We start from the raw sequence: 25,510 nt of genomic DNA, 5'->3' as shown, positions 1-25,510 counted from the left end.
GCACAACCTTATGTTCTTTTCTGAAATCCATTAGGAAAGAGTGAGATCTAAAAATTATTGTTCATTTTTATTGGAGCACTTTAATTTAAAATTGTTATATCTTCTTATTTTACATTCAACATTTGTTCATATAGGGCTAATAAATGCAACTACATTTTTCTTCACACATTTTTTCTCTTCCTGGTGTTCAGAGGGAACTTCCTATACTTCAGTTTGTGCCCACTGCCTGTTTTCCTGGCACTGGGCACCAGTGAATAAAGAATAGCTCTAACCACTTTGCACTATCCCTTCAGACATTTCTGTATATTGATGAGATCCTCCCCTGAGAACTCCCCTCTTCTCTAGGCTACAAAGTCAGCCTCTTCTAACAAGAAAGATGCTGCATATCCTTATTCATCTTCATGACTTTTGTTGAACTATCAACAATATGCTCATGTCTGTCTTGTACTGAGGAGCCTAGAACTGGACAAGTAGAGCAATGAGATTAAAAAGCTAGAAAATAAAACCTGTAAAAAAAGGTTGAATAAACTGGATTTCTTTGAGTTAGGAAGTTCAATAAGGCCAAATGCAGGGTGCTGCACTTTGGTCAGGGCAATCTCAGGTATTTATACAAACTGGGGGGAAAATCTCCTTGAGACCAGCCCTGCAGAGAAGGACTTGGGGGTCCTGGGGGACAAGAAGCTGAACATGAGCCAACAGTGTGAGCCTGCAGCCCAGAAGGCCAACTGTGCTCTTGGCTGCAATAAAAAAGGGGTGGCCAGCAGGGAGAGGGAGGTGATTGTCATCCTCTACTCAGCTCTTCTGAGGCCCCATGTGGAGTACTGCGTCCAGATCTGGGATCCCCAGTACAAGAAGCATGTGGAGCTCTTGGAGCAGATCCAGAGGAGGGCCACTAAGATGATCAGAGGGCTGTAGCACCTCTCCTATGAGGAAAGGTTGAGGGAACTGGGCTTATTTAGCTTGGAGAAGAGAAGACTCCAGAGAGACTTCATTGTGGCCTTCCAGTACTTGAAAGGAGAATATAAACTGGAGGGGAAACAGCTGTTTATGAGGGTGGATTGTGACAGGACTAGGGAGAATGGTTTTAAACTAAGATGGGAGATTTAGGTTAGATATTAAGAGGAAGTTCTTCACACAGAGGGTGGTGAGGCACTGGAACAGGTTGCCAAAGGATGCTGTGGAAGCCCTGGAGGCATTCAAGGCCAGGCTGGATGCGGCTCTGGGCAGCCTATTCTAGTGATCGGTGACCCTGTATACAGAAAGGGGGTTGAAACTAGATGATCATTGTGGTCCCTTTCAACCTAGGCCATTCTAAGATTCTATGATAATTACATTTTTTTTAGAAGTATAGTAACAGTCTTTGGTGATTTGTAGGCTGTTGCAGAGGAAAATATAACTTCCTTTCCTGTAGCATGATAGCCAGAAAAATAAGAGATGAACTTAACCTGAGGGAAGGAAGATTCAGATTTCATAGTAGCCTTCAAAGATAAGGAGAAATAAATACTGGATCAGTGTACAGGTTTTAAAGAAGCAGCTAAATAAACATGTAAGTAATCAGCAACAGTTGATCCTACCACAAGACAGAAAAATAGACTAGGGTTCAAGGTCCACTGCAGCACAATGGTTTGCTTAGACCATAAAAAATAAGGAAATATCTTGGATGCAACCATCTTAAGTCACTACCATATACATGCTGAATGCAGGAATGCAATGAATTTAAAATTTGTTGAAACAGTACCACTCCAAAATAGATTGACTAGGAAAAAAGAAGTACTGACACTTGACTTTCAACATACACATTCCTGAAACGAGGACTCAACATAAATTAGAATTCTGATATTCAAAATACACTTTAGAGAGCAACAATCAGAGCATATATTTAACTTGAGACTATAGACACAAAAATAAAGCAAAAGAAGTTTCGGATGTAGCTGGCTGATCAGAGGTCATTAGAATTGTCAATGATGGATAAATCCTTCCACTCTTTTCAAGTACACATTTTCTAGACTTCTGTCACCTACCTCTCAAGCTGGAACTGTGTTTTCCACCCTGAGATTAGATACTGGTGTGCAATCCTCTGTTTGTTTACTGTATTTGCCTCTGGAAGTCTCACTTAGACTTGTGTACTGCAGTTTTGCTCTTTCTACTTGGCAGCTCATAGAATCAACATGCAAGCAGTTTTATTGGGGGGTTTCTGTCTTCTTGGCTTTGGAGTCAGTACAGCATTTGTAGCTGTTACCAAACAGATCACAAAAATACCATAAAATAAACACAAAGAAATACCAGAAAATTAAAGGGAATATTCAAAAATCCCTCCAAACAAGCAGTCTATCAAATGCTGTATGTATGTCTTGCCACCGCTCCTAGCACTAAAATTTGAACTACATACTTTCAAAAGTGTACAGCTCTGTCAAGCTATCACTGTGAAATTAAAACAGTTGATAACACTCCATTTCCACTGCCAAAACTCCTCCTTTATGTTCAGAACACAAAATTGTTAACTGCAATCAAACCATAAGCCACACAACTAAAATATTTCCTAGCTTCAAGAATTCTATACTTCAAAGACCACTCTATCTCTGTGATTCAAGTCTGTGATTCAAGACAATCCTCTGGAAGCCCTCATCATGGTTATTCATCCTCAGATGCCAACCTGCACTTGCCGGGCTGGTAATGCCTTGCATTACAAAGTAATTCTTAACTGAATATTTGTGAAATTTCCCAGAGTTTTGTCTGAGTATAGAGTTGTAAAGAGGTGCGCCTGAAATGCAGAGAAGGTGCACCTGAAAACAATTAGAAAGGCTTGTGAAAGAGACAGGGAAATGGAAATTAGGAATTCTGAAGTACTTTGACAGTTCTGAGATCAAGATACCCTTGAATTTAATGAGTTACCTCTCAATTTTCTGAATCACTTGTTCTCCCTCTGCAGGTCCTCAGACCAATAAGCACAGACATTTGTTGGACTCTGTTCAGAGATATTAAGAGTAATTCCTTCCTGTTCCATACCCTTTGGTGGCTATATAAATACCAAGTGAGTTAGAAGGAGGGGAAAAGAATGTGTGAGTCACAAGTCATTTGTAAATGGCACTTGTAAGGCTAACATTGACATAAATAATCCAATTCTGCTTTCTTGATTTTAAAGAGGTTATTATGGGGGAATTCGAAAAGGCCTAAGAACAAAACAAGTTACTAAGCAAACAGAAGGAAAGTGAGCAACTCAAGAACTGAATCTCCCTTACAATATCATGATTATTTGACTGTAACAACCTAAGTTATAAGAACTTCCCATTCAAAGACATACTAGGTACTTTTGGACTGATTTGTGGATGTGTTGTAAAAGCCAAATTAGTATAAATTAGAAAGAATTTTTTAGCAGATGGGAAGACAATTCACTGGAACTAGCAATCACTGTAAGAAAGCTCTCGAGTCCACAGATCAAGGCTAGGAATGTTATAAAAGATTTACTTCAATTAAGCTACTAGGCCCTGTAAACAAATAGCATAGAAAGTTTATATTGAGAAGACTTAATGAGTTACTGGCCCCCTGTGATCTGAAAATTAATGAATATTTTAATAGAAGAGTACAGTGGGCTATGGTGTGATGGCTTGTTACACCTCTGGATTTAAGTCAGCTGACCATCCACATTCCCAAAAGAAACATATGCTGTTCAAAGAATAAAGTATCCTTACATCAATCACCAAGTAACACAGCGATCTTGGTGCAGTATGATTTTTTTCCTCCCATTAAACTTCATACGTTAATAGTAGTCTGTGCAGTGCTTTCTCAAAACAAAGTCCCCAAACCTATTTTATGATATAAAGAAGCAAAATGACATTGCCAATTTCAAGACGAAACTGAGATTTTCACGAACCTCTGCTGTTAAAACATAATTGATCAGTTACAGGCATTGAAAGACATTACTAATTCAGGCTACCTTTTAAGCATTAACTGTTTGACAGAAAAGAAAGATAATTTAGTAAATAAATTTCACAAAATATCTGTAGAGCCATTCCAAACTATCTGGATAAAAATGAAGCTGCCCATCTCCAGTCCAATGTAGTCCAATGTATATGTGAGTTTTCTCAAAATTTTGGTGGTTAACTTACACTAATAAATAATCTAAATATAGATACCACTGAGGATAGTATTACATAGTGAGGAATACAGATTACCCCATACAGTGCTTTCATGTCTGTACTCAGTGGTGCTATTAAGAACTATAAGGAATATTTTTACTATAATGCATTAAGAACATCAATCCTCACTATAGCAATTCTACTATGAAATCTCTGATGAAATCATAAAAATGACCAGTTATGTCTACATCAATATATGTACTGGGAAATACAGGACAGTAAAGCACAGAAGTAGCATGGTTTTCTTACATTTAAAGACACATTATAAACAGCAATTAAAGTATTTGCTGAAAATGTTCTATATTTTTGTTTATACAAATATGTCCTCTTTACCTCAATATAATTTAATCATATGATTCCAAGGACATTTTTGTCCCCTTTTTAGGAATGCATGTCATACATACAATAAAGATGAAACAATATTTACCCCATGAAGTCTTCTATTCTTTAGTAGTATTTATTGCTAGATATCCAACCAGAACCTCTTTAAAATTATTACCACCTGGCAAGATAAATGGCAGGCTTTCTCACATATGCTCAGTCTAAAAATTAGTCATTTCTTTAAACTATATGCACATTCAGTGAAAATATGCAACTGCCAAAGCAGGTATCTCTTTCAAATCCAGGAGAAAATTCAAAAAATCCCTTAGTTCATCAAGACTGGATAGTATCTATAACTTTAAAATCTATTTTAAAGGCCTTTTAATCTCTTATGACCAAATAATCACAATTCTCTTACAAGTACTCATATCTTTTAATTATTTTCTTGATATTAGTGGATGTCATTTCTTATGATAGCTGTCATCCAAGAAGATGTGGATCAACTGAAGGAAGTATGGAGGAGTGTAACAAATAGGATCAGACGTCTAAAAGACATGTTCTACTGAAAGAAATGAGTTTGTTTAGTCTATAGAAATAGAAGACTGAGGAAAGATATGATAACAGTTCAACTATGTAAAAGGTCACTGCAATAATTCTGCTTCATACCAACAAGGGATAAAGCAAGGAGTGGGTTTAAATTAGAACAAAGAGGAGTTAATGATTAAGAGAACTATTTCATGGGACACCGACAACTTAAGCTTTACGTTCTTAAAGACTGTCTACTTAAAAATTATATCAAGTGTATGTAAAGAAGCAAGATCTGAATTTAATAAAAAGAGTGTATTATTGCACAAAGAAAGAATAGATCTGTTGTTAAGGACTTTAAGACAAAGAGACTGGGGCAGAATCACCCAAGTGTTGGTATAGAAAAATGGAACTCAATGAAAGAGTCAGATTCATTTCTTTATCCATAATGCCCAAAAGCTGAATATCTGTTCTGTATGGTTACTTCACAACTAACACTTACTTTTACACAATAATCTTTCAGTTTTTGTTTTGTTGCTGGATCACCTAAGACCAAGTCACACAGGTAAGAGATGCAACAAATTATTCTGCCTATTTAGTATTGAAATAAATTATAATAATAAAATAAGAAACAAGGCAGACATTTAAAAATAATGTGTTATGGGTAAGATGGGATAGAATTTCAAAATTCCACATAATTCTGATTCAGTCAGGGAACTCATAATGAAGAAGATCCAAGTTAAGGAGCTGTTCTCCTTACCTTACAAGTTTAAATATGTCTTTTTGATGTTAAGAGAAAAGCATTTCACTCTTTCTCCATCCAGTCTTGATTATTATTAAACTCCGTTGTAACCACTCTCTTCTACAGATCATTTAGAGAAGTTTCAAAAGCAGAAATACTAGTAACTGTTAACAAATCACTGGCATTCAAACAATTTATCAGTGTATACTCCAAAGCCAGTCTTTCACTTTCTTCTTTAAGTTGGGAAAAGTTCTTGAGAGGAAATCTTACTTAACTCAGTGGCACTCGTGACAAAACAGGCAATATTCACACCTAGTGATTGATATGAGGTAAAAACTGTTTCTTGCTATGTTTATTTCATAAAAAGAGGAACAGGAATTTCTGTATGCATATATCACTGGAGATGTAAAAAACTATAGAAATCTGCCTAAATCACAGCATTTTGCTAGTTTTTTCTTTTTATATGTTTCATTTTTATTTCCAGGAATACTGAACAGAATTTTTGGTAGAACCATACTTAGTCTCTACACTATTTTTTTGTGTTAAACAAAGGAAAAATTTAGTCATCCCACAGAAGGACAGGCATTTTAATAAAGAATTATCTTGGTCATAGTAATTACATTGTTTCTGTTTCTGCCCTCTAATCTAGTGGACATTTTGGACAGTATACTTTTAGTCATGAGACAGCTATCAAATACACCATTCCATATAGTTCAAAGCCCTGCTTTGCAGGCAAATATAAATATTATTTCATCAAGGACACATTCCTGTCAAACACTGGCTCTCAAAAGATACCTCACATCTTCAAGTAGCTGAAATTTGGATTGAACTGTTCTGCTAAGTGAATTAAGATTTAGAAATCAATAAATATGAATTAATCTTCCTCTGACAGTGAATTTGCAAAAATAAATATTGGATAGGAACTTAATCACAGAAAAGAGACATGCATAACCTGAAAAAGTGGTCATTCTGATCCACTATTGATTTTTGAATGAAATTTCTTACTGCCTCCATAATCAGACATACAGAAACCAAGAAGAATTTAGAGAAGTTTTTCTTTTCCATCATTAATTTTGGTCTAAATAGCAATATATTACATATCTGTGAGAAGCATTCACCAAATACAGAGCTAAGCATACATAGGAGAAAACAGTTACTGCTAGTAAAATCTCAATAAATGTTACTGTCCTGGGCTCAGGCTGGAATTTCAAGTAGCTTCCTCAGGAGTAAAAAGTTAAGGTGATTCACTTGAGCAACTTATTACCTTGAATACTTCTTTTGAAAAAAGCTTTGCAGCCCTCACAAGACCAGACCCCATAATGGTAGCCTGAAGCATAGTCGTTGCACACAGCACAGTACCGGGTCTCCTTGGTGGACTCCATGGATAGACTCCCTTTCTCATTGGTACTAGACATCCTCTCTCGAATGCTGTGGCGCCTGTTATCAGAGCTTGGCCTGTTAGCAGCAGAAAAACAAAAGAAAAACAAATATTTCAGCATTGTTAAGTCTCATCCACTCCTAAGGACTAAGAAAGAAGAGCAAATCTGTTTTTGAAGATCTAGATTTTGAAGATCTAGATTTTGAACAGATAGGAAAAAAAATTGACTTTGTATCTTGCTTTCTAATTGGTTCTAATTGGAGAAGTGTAGAAATCATGAAATACTGAGAAATTCTTCACAATTCTTCGCAAATTAATCCGATGTTATTAAGCATTGTACCTTGAAAAATTAAAAAGCTATTTGATAAAGTAATCAGTATTTCTAAAGATATTACAAAGGAGTAAAAAATAAAAATATAAATAAAAGTAAAATAGCGATTTTTAGTGTACCTTCTCCTGTCCAAAGGGTACAGCATGACTGAAGTATCAGTAAATAGTTTGAAAATGAAAACAGAACAAATTTATCGCATAAGTGGCAATTAATTCACGTTTTGTAAGAGGTTATTACAGCTCATTGCTATAGGCTTGATAAACAAGATTCAGAAATGAGAGAATGTGAAAATAACAAGAGGAACAGCAGTGATCTCTGAGGTTGTTCCTAGAAGGTAAGCAGTCACACACTTTGCAATTTCGATAAATTGAGACATCTGGCACCAACAGTCCCTCCTGCTCCACTCGTGCTCCAAACCATTACTCTTCTGTGGCTTTCTGACAACTATTATTCTCAACTGTTCTCTTTCATCTAGGCAAAACTCCCCAAAACCTCCTGCTGCAGTCCAACCTGAACTCCCAAAAGCTTTATATCAGCCAAAATCACCCATACACTCTCACGTGTGCTGCCAACCACCCCCAAATATACACTTTCTGTACCACCTTGTATATACTTTCTGTCCCAAAATATTTTCATTGAAGAACATTGAATGAATAACAGTTATTGGAGAAACAGACTGACTTGCCCTGTGAGACCTTACAACTGTTACTGGCATCATTCAGGAAAGCTGAATTTTTTAAACTCAAAATTCTTTACCAAGCCTTCTATACCACCTAATTTTGAAAACTTCTTTTTAATGCCCTTTTATTGTTCTTAGGATCGGTGCAAGACAGAAAAAAATGCAAATGGTGAAGCTCTGACATGGCACAACTGTTTTTTAAGCAATGTGTGAAAACCAGAATGTGTCAGAATTCTGAAAATGTGCATTTGCACAAGTAGGAAGAAAAAGAAATCATTTCCTATTTCAAATGTTAAAGCATGAAAAAGCAAAAACAGTATATTTTATGAATCTCTATGCAATACATATATGATACTTGTAAGTATCTATCCAAATCTGCCAAACATAAGATAGTTTTCTTATTCTTCTTCAAGTCTTGAATTTTTCTTTGATTTTGCTTTGTCTCAGTGTCTCATTTAATTAACTTCATTTTTATCTACTGAGAACTGATCAGTTACTGTTTCTTATCTTCCCTACCCTGTTCCTTCTGGCTTGCAGCTAGATTATTTAATCAGTTTTTCACCTTTTCAAAATATTTATTTCCTCTCAGATCAAGATTAGACTCACACGTATATTTTTACTAAAAAATAAGAAAATAAGAAATGACTGAAAAATTGCCTGAAACAAATAGACAGAAAAGCTTCTCCTATCTAGAATAGATAAGAGATTTCACACACACGCACAAATGCAAAAACTGAAGGTTTTGCTTCCTACAAATACACAGAGGATCAGTGGTGAAAGGGATCACAGAAAGATAAGAGACTAACACAATTACTCATGCCTGCCAATAATGCATCTGCATTTTATATTTTACTTAGATAACCTCTGTCTTTCTGCTAACAAAACTATTATATTGAAAGTTCACTGTAAGTCTTTTGTACAGACCTTCACCAAACAAAACGAATCCAAAGGACCTTGCCAGCTTCCTCTCCCAACACACAGTAAAATCAGAGTCACTCAAGCACCACTTCAGGCAAAGTTTTGAACATCAGCCTTACAGAATCATCACATTGAGGCCCTTGTGAACCACAGTGGGATGAAAAAATGGAAAGTCTCCAGTCCGATCTTCAAAAGGACTAACAGTCTGCCAACCCTTTCCATTTATACCATGGCAATGAAATCAAGTAATAAATAAACTTTCCATTATCACAACCATAGTACTTCTTTAGAAGATGTGAGGAAGCAGTCCTTTGGAAAAAGAGGATCTCACTAATGCAGAGTTTGCAAAATCAAAGTAACATCTCATATTTCATCCATAAACCATCTGCTAGCTTGTGCACATCACAGACCACTGATGCTGTATCTGACACAAAATAACATTCTGCTCTTCATCCAGTTTTCATTTAGGTTTCAACGGTTAGCCTTCCGGAGAACATCATGCAACAACCTAAACCAATTTTAATAATGTTGGCAAGACTATCCTACCCAAAATACAATAGGAAACTTTTCAACAATTTCCTTTGTAATCTATACAAGCAATAACAAAAGAAAGACCAAAAGTTCTTGTCAACTATTTTTACCAAAGAGAAACACATATCAAAAAGAAAGAAAACCCCAGATAAAGACCTTCCTACAAGGCCCCCAGTGAAATAGAATAGATTAGAGAGCAAAAAACCTCAGGGAACACATGATTTACTGTTCTTTTCCAAATATAACAATACAGCAGACATATAAAATTGAAAGCGCTTTGGAGCTTAAAAAGCAGGACAAGCAGTTTTCTACAGTCACTTTCATGTTTACCACTTATGTCACACTGAATCTGTTCTTCAGTAAATTTGTTAGCAAACAAAACACCTCTGTTTTCATAGAATCATAGAATAGAATTGTAGAATGGTTTGGGTCAGAAGGTGCCTTTGAGACCATCTAGTTCCAGCCCTCTTGCTATAGGCAGGGACACCTCCCACTAGACCAGGTTGTTCAGAGCCCCATCCAGTATGGCCTTGGATGTTTCCAGGGAGGAAGCATTCACAACCTCTCTGGGCAACCTGTTCCAGTGTCTCACCACCCTCACAGTACAGAATTTGTTCTTAATATCTAGTCTAAATCTACCCTCTTCCAGTTTAAAACCATTTCCCCTTGTCCTGTCACAACATGCCCTTCTAAAAAGTCCCTCTCCAGCTTTCCTGTAGGGCCCCTTCAGGTACTGGAAGGCCACTATAAGGACTCCTCCGAGCCTTCTCTTCTCCAGGCTGAAGATCCCCAAACATTTTAGACATTCACAGGTCATCTGAAACTTTAAAGCAGACCAGAGACCTTCAACCTCATGTTGACTATAAGGCAAAACTAATCTATATATGAGGGAATTGAAGTTTTCTAATGTAAACTATATTTTTTATGACATAACACTGATTGGCAGGCAGGATGAATTTAATGAACTACAGTGCACAACCCAGCCAAAAATGAGGTAAGGCCCAATTTATTCACAACTCATTTTATCTAAAATAAAGAGATTTCATAGGAAGGAAAGGTTAAGGGGAAACATATTTGAGCAGTTAAAGGAGACACCTTGAGAAAGACTATGTATTCATTTTAATACAAGAATGTGCAGCCACTAATATTTTTCTTATCAGATTTTTTGGAACTTTTCAGTGTAAAGAGCCTCAGTAACGCTGTTCCTTTCCAGTGAAACCAAGGTCTAACAAGGATAAAGCTTTCCATGCAATAGAATGGAAATAAGTGTATGAAGTAAGTCTATGAAGTATTATACTATTCAATATGAAACTAATTAATTTGCTGTTTATTTTACACCACATGGTGTAAAATATTTATAAAATATTATTTATCCAGAGCTAATTGAAAATATTTAAAAGATATCACAAGGAGAAGTAGTGCAGTAGGAACAACCAAGTATACAAACAGACAATTGCTAGGCATATTAAGTGCCTCAAAAATGTACTCTCAGAAAGTAGATCCAATGAATGTGGAAAAAAAAATCATATGCTACTCAAATGAAAAAGTTTGTTTAAAACAAATATCCCTAAATGTCGACGGTTGTAATTTAGCTAAATACAACTTGATGTATTGATGTAACTTGATGGAGAGAGAGTGGTGTTACATGTAGTTGTATACCAAGCAGATAAATTCACAGTATATTTTAGGTTAGACAGGATCCCAGGAGGTGGTCCTAAATTAGGCAACAGTTAGCATTAAATGGGTTACCACAGTGAAGATGGGTTCTAGTAATAGAAACAGGAACCAGCAGCAATCTTTGGCTGAACCTCCACTGTTGATTAAGTTTAGCTGGGGCTTATCAAAGGAACTGATTCCAGGACTACGACCTCCCCAGAAGAGCAAAATTTCATCTATGCAGCCAACGGGGAAGGATCTTTGCATACCTCTGGCCTGAACCTCAGCCTGGGAGAAGGTTACTCAGACAGGCCAAACCCCGCCTGGGGATGTCAACCTATTAAGCACTGAGAGCCACCGTGCTGACTCTCGTGTCTTTGCCTTGGCCTAGTTTAGTCAATTAATATACATGCAAGCTTTTTTTTCTCCATTATCCTCAGCTTATTCCCTGTCCATCTCCAAGTTAATATCTCTGTTTGTATCGTGAAAAGTGAGAGCGATAAGCAGCTTGCCTAGATAATGATTATGACCCTTACAGTTTGCTGTCTACCCCACAAAATGTAATGTTAATTCCTTTAATCTTATTTATTTGGACAATTTGACTTATTTCAGAAATTTTGCTCATCTCTTCTTCTCCTTCAACAGTCGAATGCAGGGAAACCTAAACAGAACTACATGAGCAGATATTCCTGAGCCAGTGTGATGAATGATTGACTTAAAGAAATAATTGACAAAAACGATGAGAAAAGAAAATGGGAAGAGTATTAAAAATAATAGAAGCTATAGGCTAAAGCCAATAAATTAAAAAAAAAAAAAAATGGCAAGGAAACCAATTGAAAATAGGACAGAATTCAGCACAGGGGAAGAAAATAATTTTAAAAAATGAAATATAATTGAAAGGTGAGAAATTAAGGAAAAATGCAATGAAATGAAATTATCTGAAAACTAAATAATAAGATATTCTTAAAATATTTACAGAACAGTGTATCAGAAAATGTGTTTTACAATCTGAAGACACTGCCATGTTTTCTTTGGAATAAAATAAATCAAACTTTGGTTTGATAACTAAAGTAAAATGACTTCAGAAAAATAGCACAATATTGACCAACCAATGATAGCATTGAGGAAGGGTTCTGTCAACATGAAAACAAAAGCATATCTTGCTAGGTCATCAAAATTCCTTATTTTCAAAGAAATTTCAAAGAAATTAAACTTTTACTTTGGCATTGGTTTTCTTCATCTTTCAGTCAGGTTAGTTTTAAAATGAGTGATCAAAGTAGTGTATTTGGATTTGACAAACCAAATTTCTGGAAAATATTGAATATTCTCTTGGGGTGGTAATAAGGTGATTCTTTAAAAGGTAAAACATTCAACATGGATGATGGTTCAGCAGGTCTGTAATTTAAATTCCTGAAACAAATAAATAAATAAATAAATAAAATCCCACCCTTTGGAATAGGACAAAATGGATTCTAATAATACTGAATTCAGAGAAATTTGTTCTGTTTCACTGTGTTTCTCAGGTTTGTCAGACTCAATTATAACAGAGTAATTTTCATTAGTCTTTTCATTGTGTAGTTGTATGTTATAGAATAGCCCCAAACTCAAACAATTCTCAAGAGTTGGCAGTTTTCTGTGTTCTGGTGTTCAGGTTTTTTTTGTTACAGATACACAGAAGACTCATAATTTCTTGCTGTATCTATGCAGAAACGCCCACACACATGCTTTAGGACATAGAATCATAGAATCATAGAACTGCTCAGGTTGGAAAAGACCTTAAAGATTATCAAGTTCAACCTCAACCTAACCACACTACCCTAACTCTAACAACCCTCTGCTAAATCATGTCCCTAAAAACCACATCCAAACAGTTTTTAAACACATCCAGGTATGATGACTCAACCACCTCCCTGGGGAGCCCATTCCAGTGCTTAACAACTCTTTCTGCAAAGTTTTTCCTGATATCCAACCTAAACTTGCCCTGGTACAACTTGAGGCCATTTCCCCTTGTCCTGTCACCTATCACCAGTGAGAAGAGACCAATCCCGCTCTCACTGTAAGCACGTTTCAGATATTGGAAGAGAGCAATAAGGTCTCCCCTCAGTCTCCTTTTCCCCAAACTAAACAGCCCCAGTTCCTTCAATCTCTCCTCATTGGAGAGCCCTTCACAAGCCCTTCACAAGCCTTGCCTTTCTTTGGACCTGCTCCAGCACCTCAATGTCCTTTCAACATATATATATATATATATGTCAACATACATTAAAGGAAGATTATGATTTTAAATATACTATATGGTTGAACTGCACCTTGCAAACACAACCTAAAGTTCTGTTGTTTCTTCCTGTACGTGTGCATATTATCTTTAATTGTAGGAAAATACTTTCTACAAGGCAACAGCTCATCAATGCACAGAAGACAGAGAATTTATTAAACGAGCAGCTATTCTGCCTTTGTTTGGTGTTGCTTTTTGTCCTTAACTGCTCAGCATCTGGCTCATTGCTCACAACACACTAGCTGAATACAACTTTATCATCAGAATTAATTTTCTTTCAGTATTGCCATGCAACTATAACATTTGAGTAGCTAACGAATGTATTTTTTTCTAATTGAGTCAAAAGGATGAAAAATGAGGCTGAGAGATTAAGGTCAAAAGTATATACAGAGTCATGTTCAAACCTGAGTTTTTAAGTACCCACCATTAAACAGTATTTTATATGTTCAGAGTGCTACTTCTCTTGTCTGCAATTGCAAGGGTAAATGTTCAACACTTAGGTAAGTCAGATTTCAGGGCTTCCATTCAGCACAAAGAAAATTACAATACAACACAAGACTAATTGTGAAGACTTTGATTTAAAAGATTTCTGAACTTCACAGAAGTATTTGTGACAGTTAGACAGAGAATTCAGTTCTTAAGTCCAGCAATCAACTGCCTTCATGTAATACTACTTTGAATTTGCCTCATTCCATTTATTTACCAGTAGTTGTGAGAATTTATGGTTGTAGAGAATTTACAGTGTCATATTTCACTATATGAATAAAACACATTGCAGATTTGTTCCTTTTCATATACTGAGGCAGAAGTTGTCCTATGATGATCCTATAAGTTAATTAATTATCATTATAATAATAATTACATCAGAACATGGAAGCAAAAAGTTTTGCACAGGTCACCAAACTTTAGGCTTATTCAGAATACATGTTTCAAACTGTTTTGCCCGTGTGCAGCTTCTCACCTTCTGAAAAGGATGCTTAGCTAAACAAAATTTTTATCTTTTAGCCTCATATAAATGAGGCTATAAATATAGTCATGGAGAGCAGGCCTAAAACATACTGGTGCACTTCCCTTAACGCAGGAGGCAACAGCAAGAGAGGACTCTTAGTCCCTACCTGAGCATTGTAAAAGAAGAATGTTGGTGATAATTGTTAACAGCTGTAAATAGTGACACTCCAAGTCACTACTCCAGAATAGAAGAAATAAAGCATAGTGAATATTGCCAATGGCCATACCTGCCTTGCCCTCCTGCAGTTGTTCAAATATTCTCACTTGATCTACTCAGCTCCTTTTTTCCCATTCTTACATTTAACTTCACCTTTTCCTTCCAGTCTCAACTTCCTTGTCCAGAAAAAAACAAATTCTGGTGCCTGGAGTGACACTTCAAAGCTACTTCTCCTCTCCCCAGACTCCTCATGAAAAGCTCTTTTTCCTCCTCCGTCACTACTTATTTTCTTTCTGTCTCAGGCTAGAAGGTTCCATTCTTGTGTCTCTATCCTCTCAACCCAATCTGCCATGGCTACTTAGTTCCTATTAATCTTAACATTCAGTCCTACTTCCCTTTGGCCCACTTCTCATGTTCCACAAGCACAAGCTGAGATTTATAATTTAAAAAGGATTGAGGAACCTTAGAATCATTATAATCACATATATCTCATTAATCATAAAGGAAACAAAATTATATGAATTTTTACCAAAGCTGAACTTAAAATTTCTAACATTACGTGATGAGCAGCTCATTATAAATGCTAGGAACTACCTACAAGTAAAACTAAAATGTTTCAAGTCAGTCCAAACAGAATTTAAACATTTAAAGGTTTGCTTTTTTTTTTAATTTCTATGATAGCTTTAAAGCTAAGAAATTTCACTTACATAAAGAGCCTTGTGTTGTGTGACTTGCACTTCCATATTTTCTTCTCTGGACCAAGGCTGCATCCGTTACACTGAAAGCCTGCATGCTACTGGAGTCCTAAGGGTCTGGGCACCAGAACACTGCCCATGGGGTAAAATGAGTACTAGAATCATACCTCTAAACAACCAAGAGAGATGTCATAATAGCCACAGTACGTGATAATCACCATAACGTATCATTTTTTCAAAGTTTTGATGAAAATATTCAAATATCAAAGCATTCTTTCTTATGAAATACACATTCACAAATAAGCACATATATAATATGCAAAAAGAAGCCAAACAAACAAACAAAAAAACCTCTACAGATGCGTTCAGAGAGATACTTCTACTTTAACCGCATGCCAGAGTTACTGCAAACTCTACCACTAGTCAAATTACACTGTGGTCTCAATGTGAAAACAACATAAATAGATCTACAGAAATTGCATATCTTGCAATCACTGTATACTTGTATACTAAAATACAAAGTTCAGCTGTGGTAAACAGGGGACAGAATATCCCTTAAAAGATATATATAGACCTGCCTCACAGGTCTCCTTGTTTTAACTTTCCCTGACTACACTTCTGATGAAGAAGGCTGTTTCTGTGTCTGTTTGGTGCTTTACTACCTAAAGTCCAGCCTACATCATTCTCTGCTCTGAGATCCTCAGCTATTTCCACTTATCCTGGAGAGCAACACAGTCACAGTCCCCTCAGTACAAATCTTCCCTTCCCTTCCACATCTCAACCTAAGTCTTCTCTCCACAAATTCTCCTAGTTCTCCCATCTTATCACTGCTCTCATTTCCTGAAAGAAACTTTGAATGAGGCTTTGCTAGTTTCTCCTAAAACAGCATACTTATCTCTTCACCTGTTTCAGTCTTCAAAGAATAAAATTTGCCTTTCCTGTATATTACTACTCTGTTGCATATAGTTTATGATTTTCTCTACCCTTTAGATTTTTTCTCACAATCCTTTTCCCTAATCAGTAATTCCTCAGTTGTTACACTTTTACAATAGATTTCTCCTTCCTAAAGGCTGGGGACTGTACTGATCCTGAATGATTTCAGAACTATTTAATGTTTCAACTTCTATTCCAGTAAACAGCTCTAGAAGAGTTCTCTTTCTTACATACTTAAATTTCAAGTGGTCCATTTAGAGATTTCTGCTACTTCTAACATTGTCAGTTTGCTTATTTAAAAATTAACAGTACAGTTTTGCTGTATGCTGTATGCTTCTAATTTGTGATCACTGGATGTCCCCCTGCTCTTTTAGGAGAAATAAAAAGTACCTGTGAAATGAACATTTTGATCCACTTCCCCAGGATCCAAATTAATAACCACTAATAGCCAAATTGCTCAGGGTTTCTCTGCCCATTCGTACCTCCTGGCAGTTGGTTTGGGAGCTGTCTCTGACATTGTCTCACATTCAGTCAGACAACCTCACAGACTCTGGTGTACGAGGAGTCACATAATCTGAGGAAACACCTTTATTCAGTGCCTAAAAGTATGCCAAACTTGATGGAGAAGTTGCTGACAGATAGAGTGCCTGTGGGCACTGCATTGATCTGATTTTCTGGAAGCAATACTGAGCTGGTGTGTGGCAGAGTAGTTCTGGGGACAGACGAGACAGGAGGATGAGTGTGGAAATCAGCTGTGACCAGAAGTATGTCAAAGATGAGAGCCAGATGGGCAAAAGGTCTGAGAGGGAAAGGACAAATCACTTTAGTGTAAACAATCTAAAGAATGAAATATGTTTGAAAAGCTGGAAGTATGAAAAAAAAAAAAGGAAAAAAAAAGGCAGCTCCAGCTGAGTATGTCTGGTGTATATCCTCTGCAGCCTCCATGCTTACAGAAATATCTGGTTATCCTTATCTCTATTAAAGACTAAGCTGAAAACTTGTACTACTACATTTCTTACATCATTCTGAGAATTAAAATATGGCATTTATGAAAAAGCTGAAGTTCAGTCTTTCATATAAGAATGTAATCCAACATCCAGAACAATTTTTTTCTCTGAGTTTCACTGTTACTAGTGAACTTTCTTCAGAATTACTCTGTAACTACACTTATTTTTCATTTTCTTTTCAATTTCCAAATAAACTAGCACAATCCTACCATCTGAAGGGAGAAGGTTAAATGCACTCAGTAGACTCGAAAAGAGAGTTTCAGGAAATGCTGTCAGATTACTACACTTACCTCCAGACTATTTCAAAGGTAAATGCCAGTAAAAACACAAGAATTAGTCATAAATCTTCCTTCACCTTGCCCTTATGGGGTTTTCATGGGTTCAAGCGTTCCTTTTATTCTTAGGCAAGCTCTCTGTCCAAATATTTCAGATGCACATTAGACTGCAGTTTAGCCAATTACCCAGAGCTTCTTTGAATTCCCATAGTAATCTTTCAACGATGAACACTAAATGGTACGTTTTTAGAGCAAAATGATTGAAGGACATAAATGTTGGCTCTCTCACACCATGATACATAAAATAAGAATGCAGATTGTATAACACATTACAATTCAGAAGACACTGTTTCAAAAAATCCAAACTAAACTGAAAAATGATTTCAAATGCCTGTTTTTCTTAAAATAACATTTTAAACTCACGGAGTAACTTTAAGTGGTACTCTCCATTTTTAAATGAATTTTTGAAATAAAAACACTGGTACAGCCACATGCAGGCCCACAAAGACATCAGTGGTTTCTGGGCCACAGGAAAATAAACCTTGACAAAATAAAGGACTTTCTGAAGTCACGATTTTAAGTACACAGAAGTGCATGCAGGCCTCCTGAATGAATTAAGGAATAGAGGAAGAGACAAAAGTCTTTTCCCAATAAGCTTACCAATCAGGCCATCTACAACACCCTATGCCAACTTCAATTCAATTGCAATTCAGCCAGTTTAATCAAAACCAATTATTAGTATGTGGGACCTGCCCATATGACGGGCCTAGTCATATGAACAAATTAAGCAACTTGCAAGCTATGACTGGCCTGCAGCATGAGAGCAGATAAAATTCAATGCAAGACTAGAACACACTGCATGCCATGGGGCAACACTGGCCGGATAGCCATAAAGGCAGAGGCACCAGTCCTAGTTGATTCTCTCACACAAGGAATACATGTTCCAGAAACTCACCACCAGAACTGAGCTTCTGTTAGACCAACAGAATATTCATACTTTGTAGCTACTTGTATACCCTTCTTCCTCAGTTAAGAAAAATGAGTGACAAATTTTGTCAAGAGATTCCAGACCCTAGTAGGCAAATAAGTAAGTCTCAAAGTAACATATTTTAGTTTGTTCTTTCATTCACAATGGAAGCAGGGGAGATGTTGATGCCTCATAATCTGTGTAGTTTGTGAGGAAACGCTGCTCTTGCTGAGGTACTTGACTCATACTTGTTCTCTGGGATGTAATGAAATGAAATCTGGCAGCCTACTTGTTCAGTGTGTGCTAGCAGGGTGTAGTCATTACATGTGCGCAAGAGGGACTTATGGCTAAGCCCTATATTCGCATTACAAAATAAAACATAACTTTGATAAATCATAAATCATAGGGTGGTCTGGGTTGAAAAGGACCTCAAAGATCATCTAGTTTCAACCCCCCTGCTATAAGCAGGGTCGCCAACCACCAGAGACACATTCAGCCTGGCCTTGAATGCCTCCAGGGATCCACATTGCATCCACAATCTCCTTGGGCAACCTGTTCAGTGCATCACCACCCTCTGAGTGAAAAACTTCCTCCTAATATCTAACCTAAATCTCCTGTCTTAGTTTAAAACCATGACAGCGTTAAGTCCCTTCCAGAGGCAGCTCTCAGCTAGATTGGACTAATAGTTACATTACAGCAGTATGAAATACTAAAATAGCAGATTGAAAAACTGGGCTGTGCTCTTTTATTCTTTCCTTCTCTTTCCAGCTTGTAGACTGTAGATCTGATCTTCGTTTCTTTACATACAAATGTCTTAATAATTAGTGCTAACTGAATAATACATAGTAATTTTTACAACTCTACATTACCTAAATTATCCCAAAGTAGCTAAGTAATTCATTCTGATTATATCCAGAGATAAATTTGCATAAGCTGATTGCAATTAATTGTAAGCAAAGAGCATATGGTTCATGAAATGTAGAATAGACCATCTAGCCAGCTGTACACAATATGTGCTTACAAAACTGCTGGTTGACATATTTTGGGTAACTTATGCAGCAGCATGGAACAAATTAGATCTGTCAGAAATCCATATTCTTGTCTTTTATGTTGCTGATCATTTCTTTGCAAGACATTAAGAAGCTACATTTTGTTTCAGTAAACATGTCATCTACTTCTTATTCATTTCTTATTCCTTATAAAGGCAGAGACTAAGGTCAAATGCTTCTGAGGTGCCACAATATAGTACCTCATTAATCTTCCCACTCTTTATTCCTGGTCAACAGCAATTGCTGCCTGCTCTATAAATTACAAAGGAAGGAAAATGTCTACAAATGCTCTGTATTACGGACACAGCAACCACACATTTGTTGTGACATTTGTAAACATAGTATTAGCTGCTCATATAGGACACACATAATAGAAGGATTCTACAGTCAGAGAATTCTGACTGATTCTTATCTTTTTACCCATACATGTATGCTTCTTATAAATGAAAGAGAAAAAGAAAAAAAGAGTAACGAACAGGTTTCAACTTCTATTAGTTACATAATATTCTCACATGGCTGTCTATGAATAAATAAAGAAATAAATACATAATCTGTTTACTCATTTCTAACCAAAATATTCAATGTTGCATACAGCTGAATACTGGAAGCGAACACTGCACTAAGACTGGTGTGGCAAACCATGATGGTCCTGCATAAGTCTTATCAGGAAAGCTGCAGATCACAGTGAGTCTAAGCGGGAAGGATGACTACACCACTCCTTTATTCATCTCTGCTCAGGTAAGGCAGTTAGATCTGATCACAGACACATATCCACTTCTGGGATTGGGACTGATCAGTAACCAGGGGCTACAATTCGCATGCCTTCAAAACACCCTGCCAACAAAGTGGTCCCAAAAGTATTAAAGATTCCAAATATCACTATTTTAGAAAATTACCTGTATGAGTAACAAATTGAAACACAACCTCAGGATCTCATATTGGCTTAATGTGATATAAATATGATCAAAATTATAGCTTGATTTTCAAGCTGTATCTATATTCAACATATATATAAAACATATTTCTATAATATATTAAATAACCATTAAAAGATTCAAAAAAATTGTAAGAGAACTAAAAGCATATATCTATAAGACAAATAGGTGAACATTTTAGTCATTACACAAAGGTTATTTGCATTACTTCAGTTTTTGTTTTAATTATATTCTAATATTAATTAGAAATTTTAATAATATTCTGAAACTTCAATAACAGTTTTAAAATTGTATTGTATTTCTTCAAAGGCTTCTATCAATCATCTCAGGTACTCATCTTTGAATTCAAGCATATACCATTAGATAGCCAAATTTGAAACCAGAGTCACTTCATTTCACATACATATCTATATAGATTTATAGACCGTCAAGTTAAATAATTCTAATCAATAACTGTTTGATGACAAGTCCAGAATCCCAAACCTGTTTCAGTAGGGTCATATTGGAAAGCTTAATGCATAAAATGGAAAGATAAGCCAACAGTGCAGAATTTCATACTGAAGTGATCTTGATCGTGTCTTCATTTTCCAGCCCCAGCACTGCTTTGCAAACCTTAGTGAGAACTTCCACAACCCATATTCTTGGTTCTTCTTTTCACTTGCTGTTGATATGTGGAAACACATTTGCATCCCTGCACAGGAGCTCATCTCCTCGCCAACTCCATGTGCTGGAGCTCATATATCACAGCAGTTAAATAGTGCAGGTGTACATACAGCAGCAGGCAGAAGAAAAGGTGTAGTTCTGCACCAGAGTGCTTACATGAAGACTTGCTGCTGCACAAGCTAGTGAGTTAGGAAGTGAAAAAGAATCATAGGGAAAGCGAGATGAAGAGCATTCCACCCCTGATTTCCTGCAGACCACTGAATCTGTAAAAATCCATTCTGTAAAAGAAGTTGAGAGTTCTGATTGTACCAAAAGGGAAATATAAGAAATAAAAGTAGCTCTTCAATGAAATGTTCCCCATGACAATTTTAGTGTAGAGCCTAGCACAGACAAAAGTCTGGACATCATGCTCCATACATTTCCCACTTGTAAAAATACCCGCTGGAAACATTTATCTATTGATTTCCATGTAATGATTCACAATATACGCTATAGAAAACTTCCATACCTCAACTACATTGAGATGACAGAGGGGTGGATTTTGTTTACCTTGATAAATGAATGAAATATCTGACCTTCTTTTCATTGGATCAATATTTCTTCTTTTTTTTTTTTTCTTTTTCTATTTGGAATATATGGGACAAATGTATTTCTAGCACTATACTTTTTAAGGAGACTCACTTCTCACAAAAGCAGTCTTGAGTATCTCTCATGCTCAGACAATTAAAGGAAAAGTCTGATTCTCAGTCTGGGTTTCAGAATTGTCCATATAACTCAAACTGTATCCTAAATTTTCTCACTGATGTAATCATAAAAGACAGAGACAGATCTGAGTAATTTCTCTGGGACAAACAGAATTTCCTCAGATAATCTGGAGACACCTCTACCCTACAACAACCACCTCCAGACTCCTCATTTTAGGTTGCTATGTGACTTAAACAAAGCACTTGGCAGAAGACATGAACCTGTTTCCATTTATTTTTCACTATATCTGCCCTGTCATAAGCAAGGCAATTCATTTTGCTCCATTCTTACAGGTTTTAGTTCTGGAACAACTTGGAGGGAGAGCAGAGACAGAGGGTCAGCCTATTAGACTTTTGGGTTACTTGCCATTTCCAGACAGCTCAACATTTGTTAACATTAAAGCGAGTTAGATAAAGAGAAAACAAGGCATGTATGAGTCAGAAAATAGTCATACATGAAAACAGCTTGAAGCTATTAATACCTAATGCTGCTATTTAGTGAATAATAAAGAACTGATGCTAACTGTTCAGTGAAAACAGTCTTGGCCTTGGTAATTTTGTTAAGTGCTTTCAAAAAAGGGACATAGAGAAATTATTATTTTTCTGGACTGGCTTTTGTACTGATACACATTTCTTCCTGTGAAGAGTAAGATCCTTGGTGCTTTGTTGAAACGAAACCAGAAAAATCCTTCATCTTAAGTAAGGGATAAAAGAAACTGAGGGTCACATCACAAACAGTACATGTCAGAAGCAAATTAAAGAACATGAAACGCTAGTGCATTAACTCCTTGTTTCTGCACAGTCATCCCTTATTTTCCATCTAAATAAATGCAAAGTAACTGAACATACAATTCCATAACAGGATGGAAACTAAGATATATTTATGGTGAATTTTTGATTTTGGTTTTGATTCTTTACTTTTTCCCAAGAAAAACACTAAGTATGCATGTTTAACAATCCAGTGGAACATTTGTTTTTCCATTTCAAACAATTTAGTAATATCATTGTTAGCTTCCAAAATTATGTTCACTGACTGAGCACCTACTCATCTTTTTCATGTTTTTATCCTTGCTCAGCTGTAGTCTCATGTCAAGCTTCTTATTCAAGCCTACTCTGAATACAGTCTTATTTATTTTCTGCAGGTCATTTTCTATAAATGTTTGTTCATAAGTCTCCTGTGTGGTAAAGCAGTAATAACTTCATTTCACATGTATTGAAATTAGGCAAACAAATTTACTCCTGGCATATCTCAGCTTTGAGAAGGCTGATGACATAATCTTTCTGATGTTACATTATTATATTTTCTCTGCAGAGATGCAAAATGCCAAGGCTTTAAAGAAAGTGAATCATCAACACCCAAATCCAGATTTCATTAAGTCCCTTAATGGCAGTCAGTGTTTCAGGAGTGATGGAAGCTCAGTCAACAGCACTGACCTCTACCACTTGGGCTACTGGAATAACAACCAGCTAGGCTAAGCCATTATCTTCAAGACGAACAGGAATGAAATGCAAGAGTTTCATGCATCTGTTAGGATGGATGTTGTTCTACACAGCCTGAGACACAACCCATTTCTCCCTCTCAAATTTATTCACCCCATGCTCTGCAATATACACTCTGTTTCAAGTTTGCTTATAGCCACTGTCTCCACTCCGAGTCTCAGTTCATGAGTACCTCTGAATTCCACTCTTTTTCTCCAGTTCAGTTTTCTTTTGGATTTTCTCCTAGTTCACTTTCCTGGTTTTTCTCAAACTCTTATACCTGCTCAAACTCTTTTTTTCGAGTTTTCTCAAACTCTTATATCTGCTTCCTCCTACTAGATCTTTCCTTCCTTTTCTTTGTCCGTGTTTTGTCTGCCAGTTCACAACAGCATCCTTACAGGGATCTAAAGTTTGTACCTTATCAGCCCCTCCAGATTAATTTTCTGTCTCCATTCTGTTCTTTAGCGAGATCTCCTTTACTTCTGTTTCAATCTTACAAGCTTAGTTTTTTGACTGCATATTACTGATGTGACTTCTGCCAAATTCTTTAGAACTAACACGAAGCAACAAGACATTAAAAAGAGAAATCATTTTTTCTAACGTCCAGTGTTGAAGCCAAATTAGTGAGATGTGGACTGCAGAGATGAACTGTAATGTGGATGGAAAATGACTGGACTGCTAGCCTCAACAGGTTACTATCAGCAGTACAAAGTCCGGTTGTTGGCCAGCCACTAGTAGCATTCCTGTATAATCAATGGTGAGATGGAAATTTTATTAACAACAGAGAGAAAGGGACAAATTACATCCTTAGCAAACTAATGAACCATACCATATTGGCAAGGAGAGTGTGCAAAATTATATTCGTGCTGCAAAGCAAGGCTGCCAATCAGAAGGACCTCACCAGGCTGGAGAAATGGCCACAAAGGAATTTCAACACTGGCAAATGTAGAGCCATGCACCTGGGATAGAACTCTCTGTGGAAGTACAGAAAAGGCTGGAAAGCAGCTCCACAGGGTGTTACCCAGGGGCCCTAGCAGACAAGTTGACAAGCTGAACAGGATTATGCAGTATGCCCTAGCAAGAAGGCCTTATACAACATACTAACAGAAGCATAGGCAGGAGAGATTATTCTTTGGCACCTGTGAAACTGCCTCCAGTTTTGGGCTTCTGAGTTCAAGACAGTCTGTGACAAATTGGAGCAAGATGACTACCAAGATGAGGTAGTACTTAGAACAGTAGTCTAAGGCAAGATTTTGTTGCTATCCTCAGCTACGTAAGGAAAGAGTGCAATGGAGATAGAGACAGACTCTTCTGGAAGAAGCACAAGAAAAGTAAAAGAGAAAACTGGCACAGGCTTTAGTAAGGAAAATCATGACTGCACATTAGGAAACTGTATTTCACAGTAAGAGTGATTCAGCAATATAAAAGGTTGTCCTATATGTGTAGAATCTCCATTAATGGGTATATACATGACTCAACTGTATAAAGGCCTGAACAAACTGATCAATCTTTCAGGTTAGCCCTATATTGAGCAGGATGTTGACCAGATATTCTCCAGAGACCTTCCAAACTTATATTAATCTTTGACTCTCATCTCACAGTAACTTGCCTCAGCCCAAAGCAATAATTGCAGAGAAAGTGCTGTTCAAAAGCCATACAGTTTTATGGAGAAGCAACCTGATCCATTTTGTCAAAGAAGGATGCTTTCGCAATCAAGTCATTATACAATAGTTGAGAAAGGATCAAGAATGCATGATAAAGATGAAATTTCATGTAATTTAGCTAACAAATGCAAACTATTTCCCACTGTGAAAAGTATGATGCTTCAAGAGAATGAAGCTTAAATTTGAGCAGATTTTCTGGCAAAAAAAAAAAAAAAAATCCCAGACTTGACACTATCAAATATTAAAGCTCCATACTACAAAGGTGGCTAGGCTAGACAATAAAAATAATTGTCTTTTTTTTTATAGCAAAGTTTTCTCTCTCCCAGAGAGTATCTTTCTGATACTTAAGAAGTTGAGGCTTTTTTTTTTTTTTTCCTGGAAAAAAACCCCTCCCTGGGACTATCATTTAACACTGAAAGTATAAGTCAAAGCTGGACAGTATATGT

At 36.5% G+C, this 25,510-nt stretch overlaps 1 protein-coding gene across 1 annotated transcript in view; it reads right to left on the bottom strand.

Moving 5' to 3' along the window:
* The window catches only part of ESR1 (estrogen receptor 1), a 158,710-nt gene that overhangs the window by 72,086 nt on the left and 61,114 nt on the right, over positions 1–25,510 (bottom strand). Inside the window, 1 exon segment of the mRNA XM_010707191.4 lies at positions 6,989–7,179. Within this exon segment, the coding sequence (XP_010705493.3) occupies positions 6,989–7,179 (191 nt within the window).

The sequence above is a fragment of the Meleagris gallopavo genome, chromosome 2 (genome assembly GCF_905368555.1).
Source record: "Meleagris gallopavo chromosome 2, MGAL_WU_HG_1.1, whole genome shotgun sequence".
NCBI classification, from domain to species: Eukaryota; Metazoa; Chordata; class Aves; order Galliformes; family Phasianidae; genus Meleagris; species Meleagris gallopavo.
This window is presented reverse-complemented; position numbering and strand designations above follow the sequence as displayed.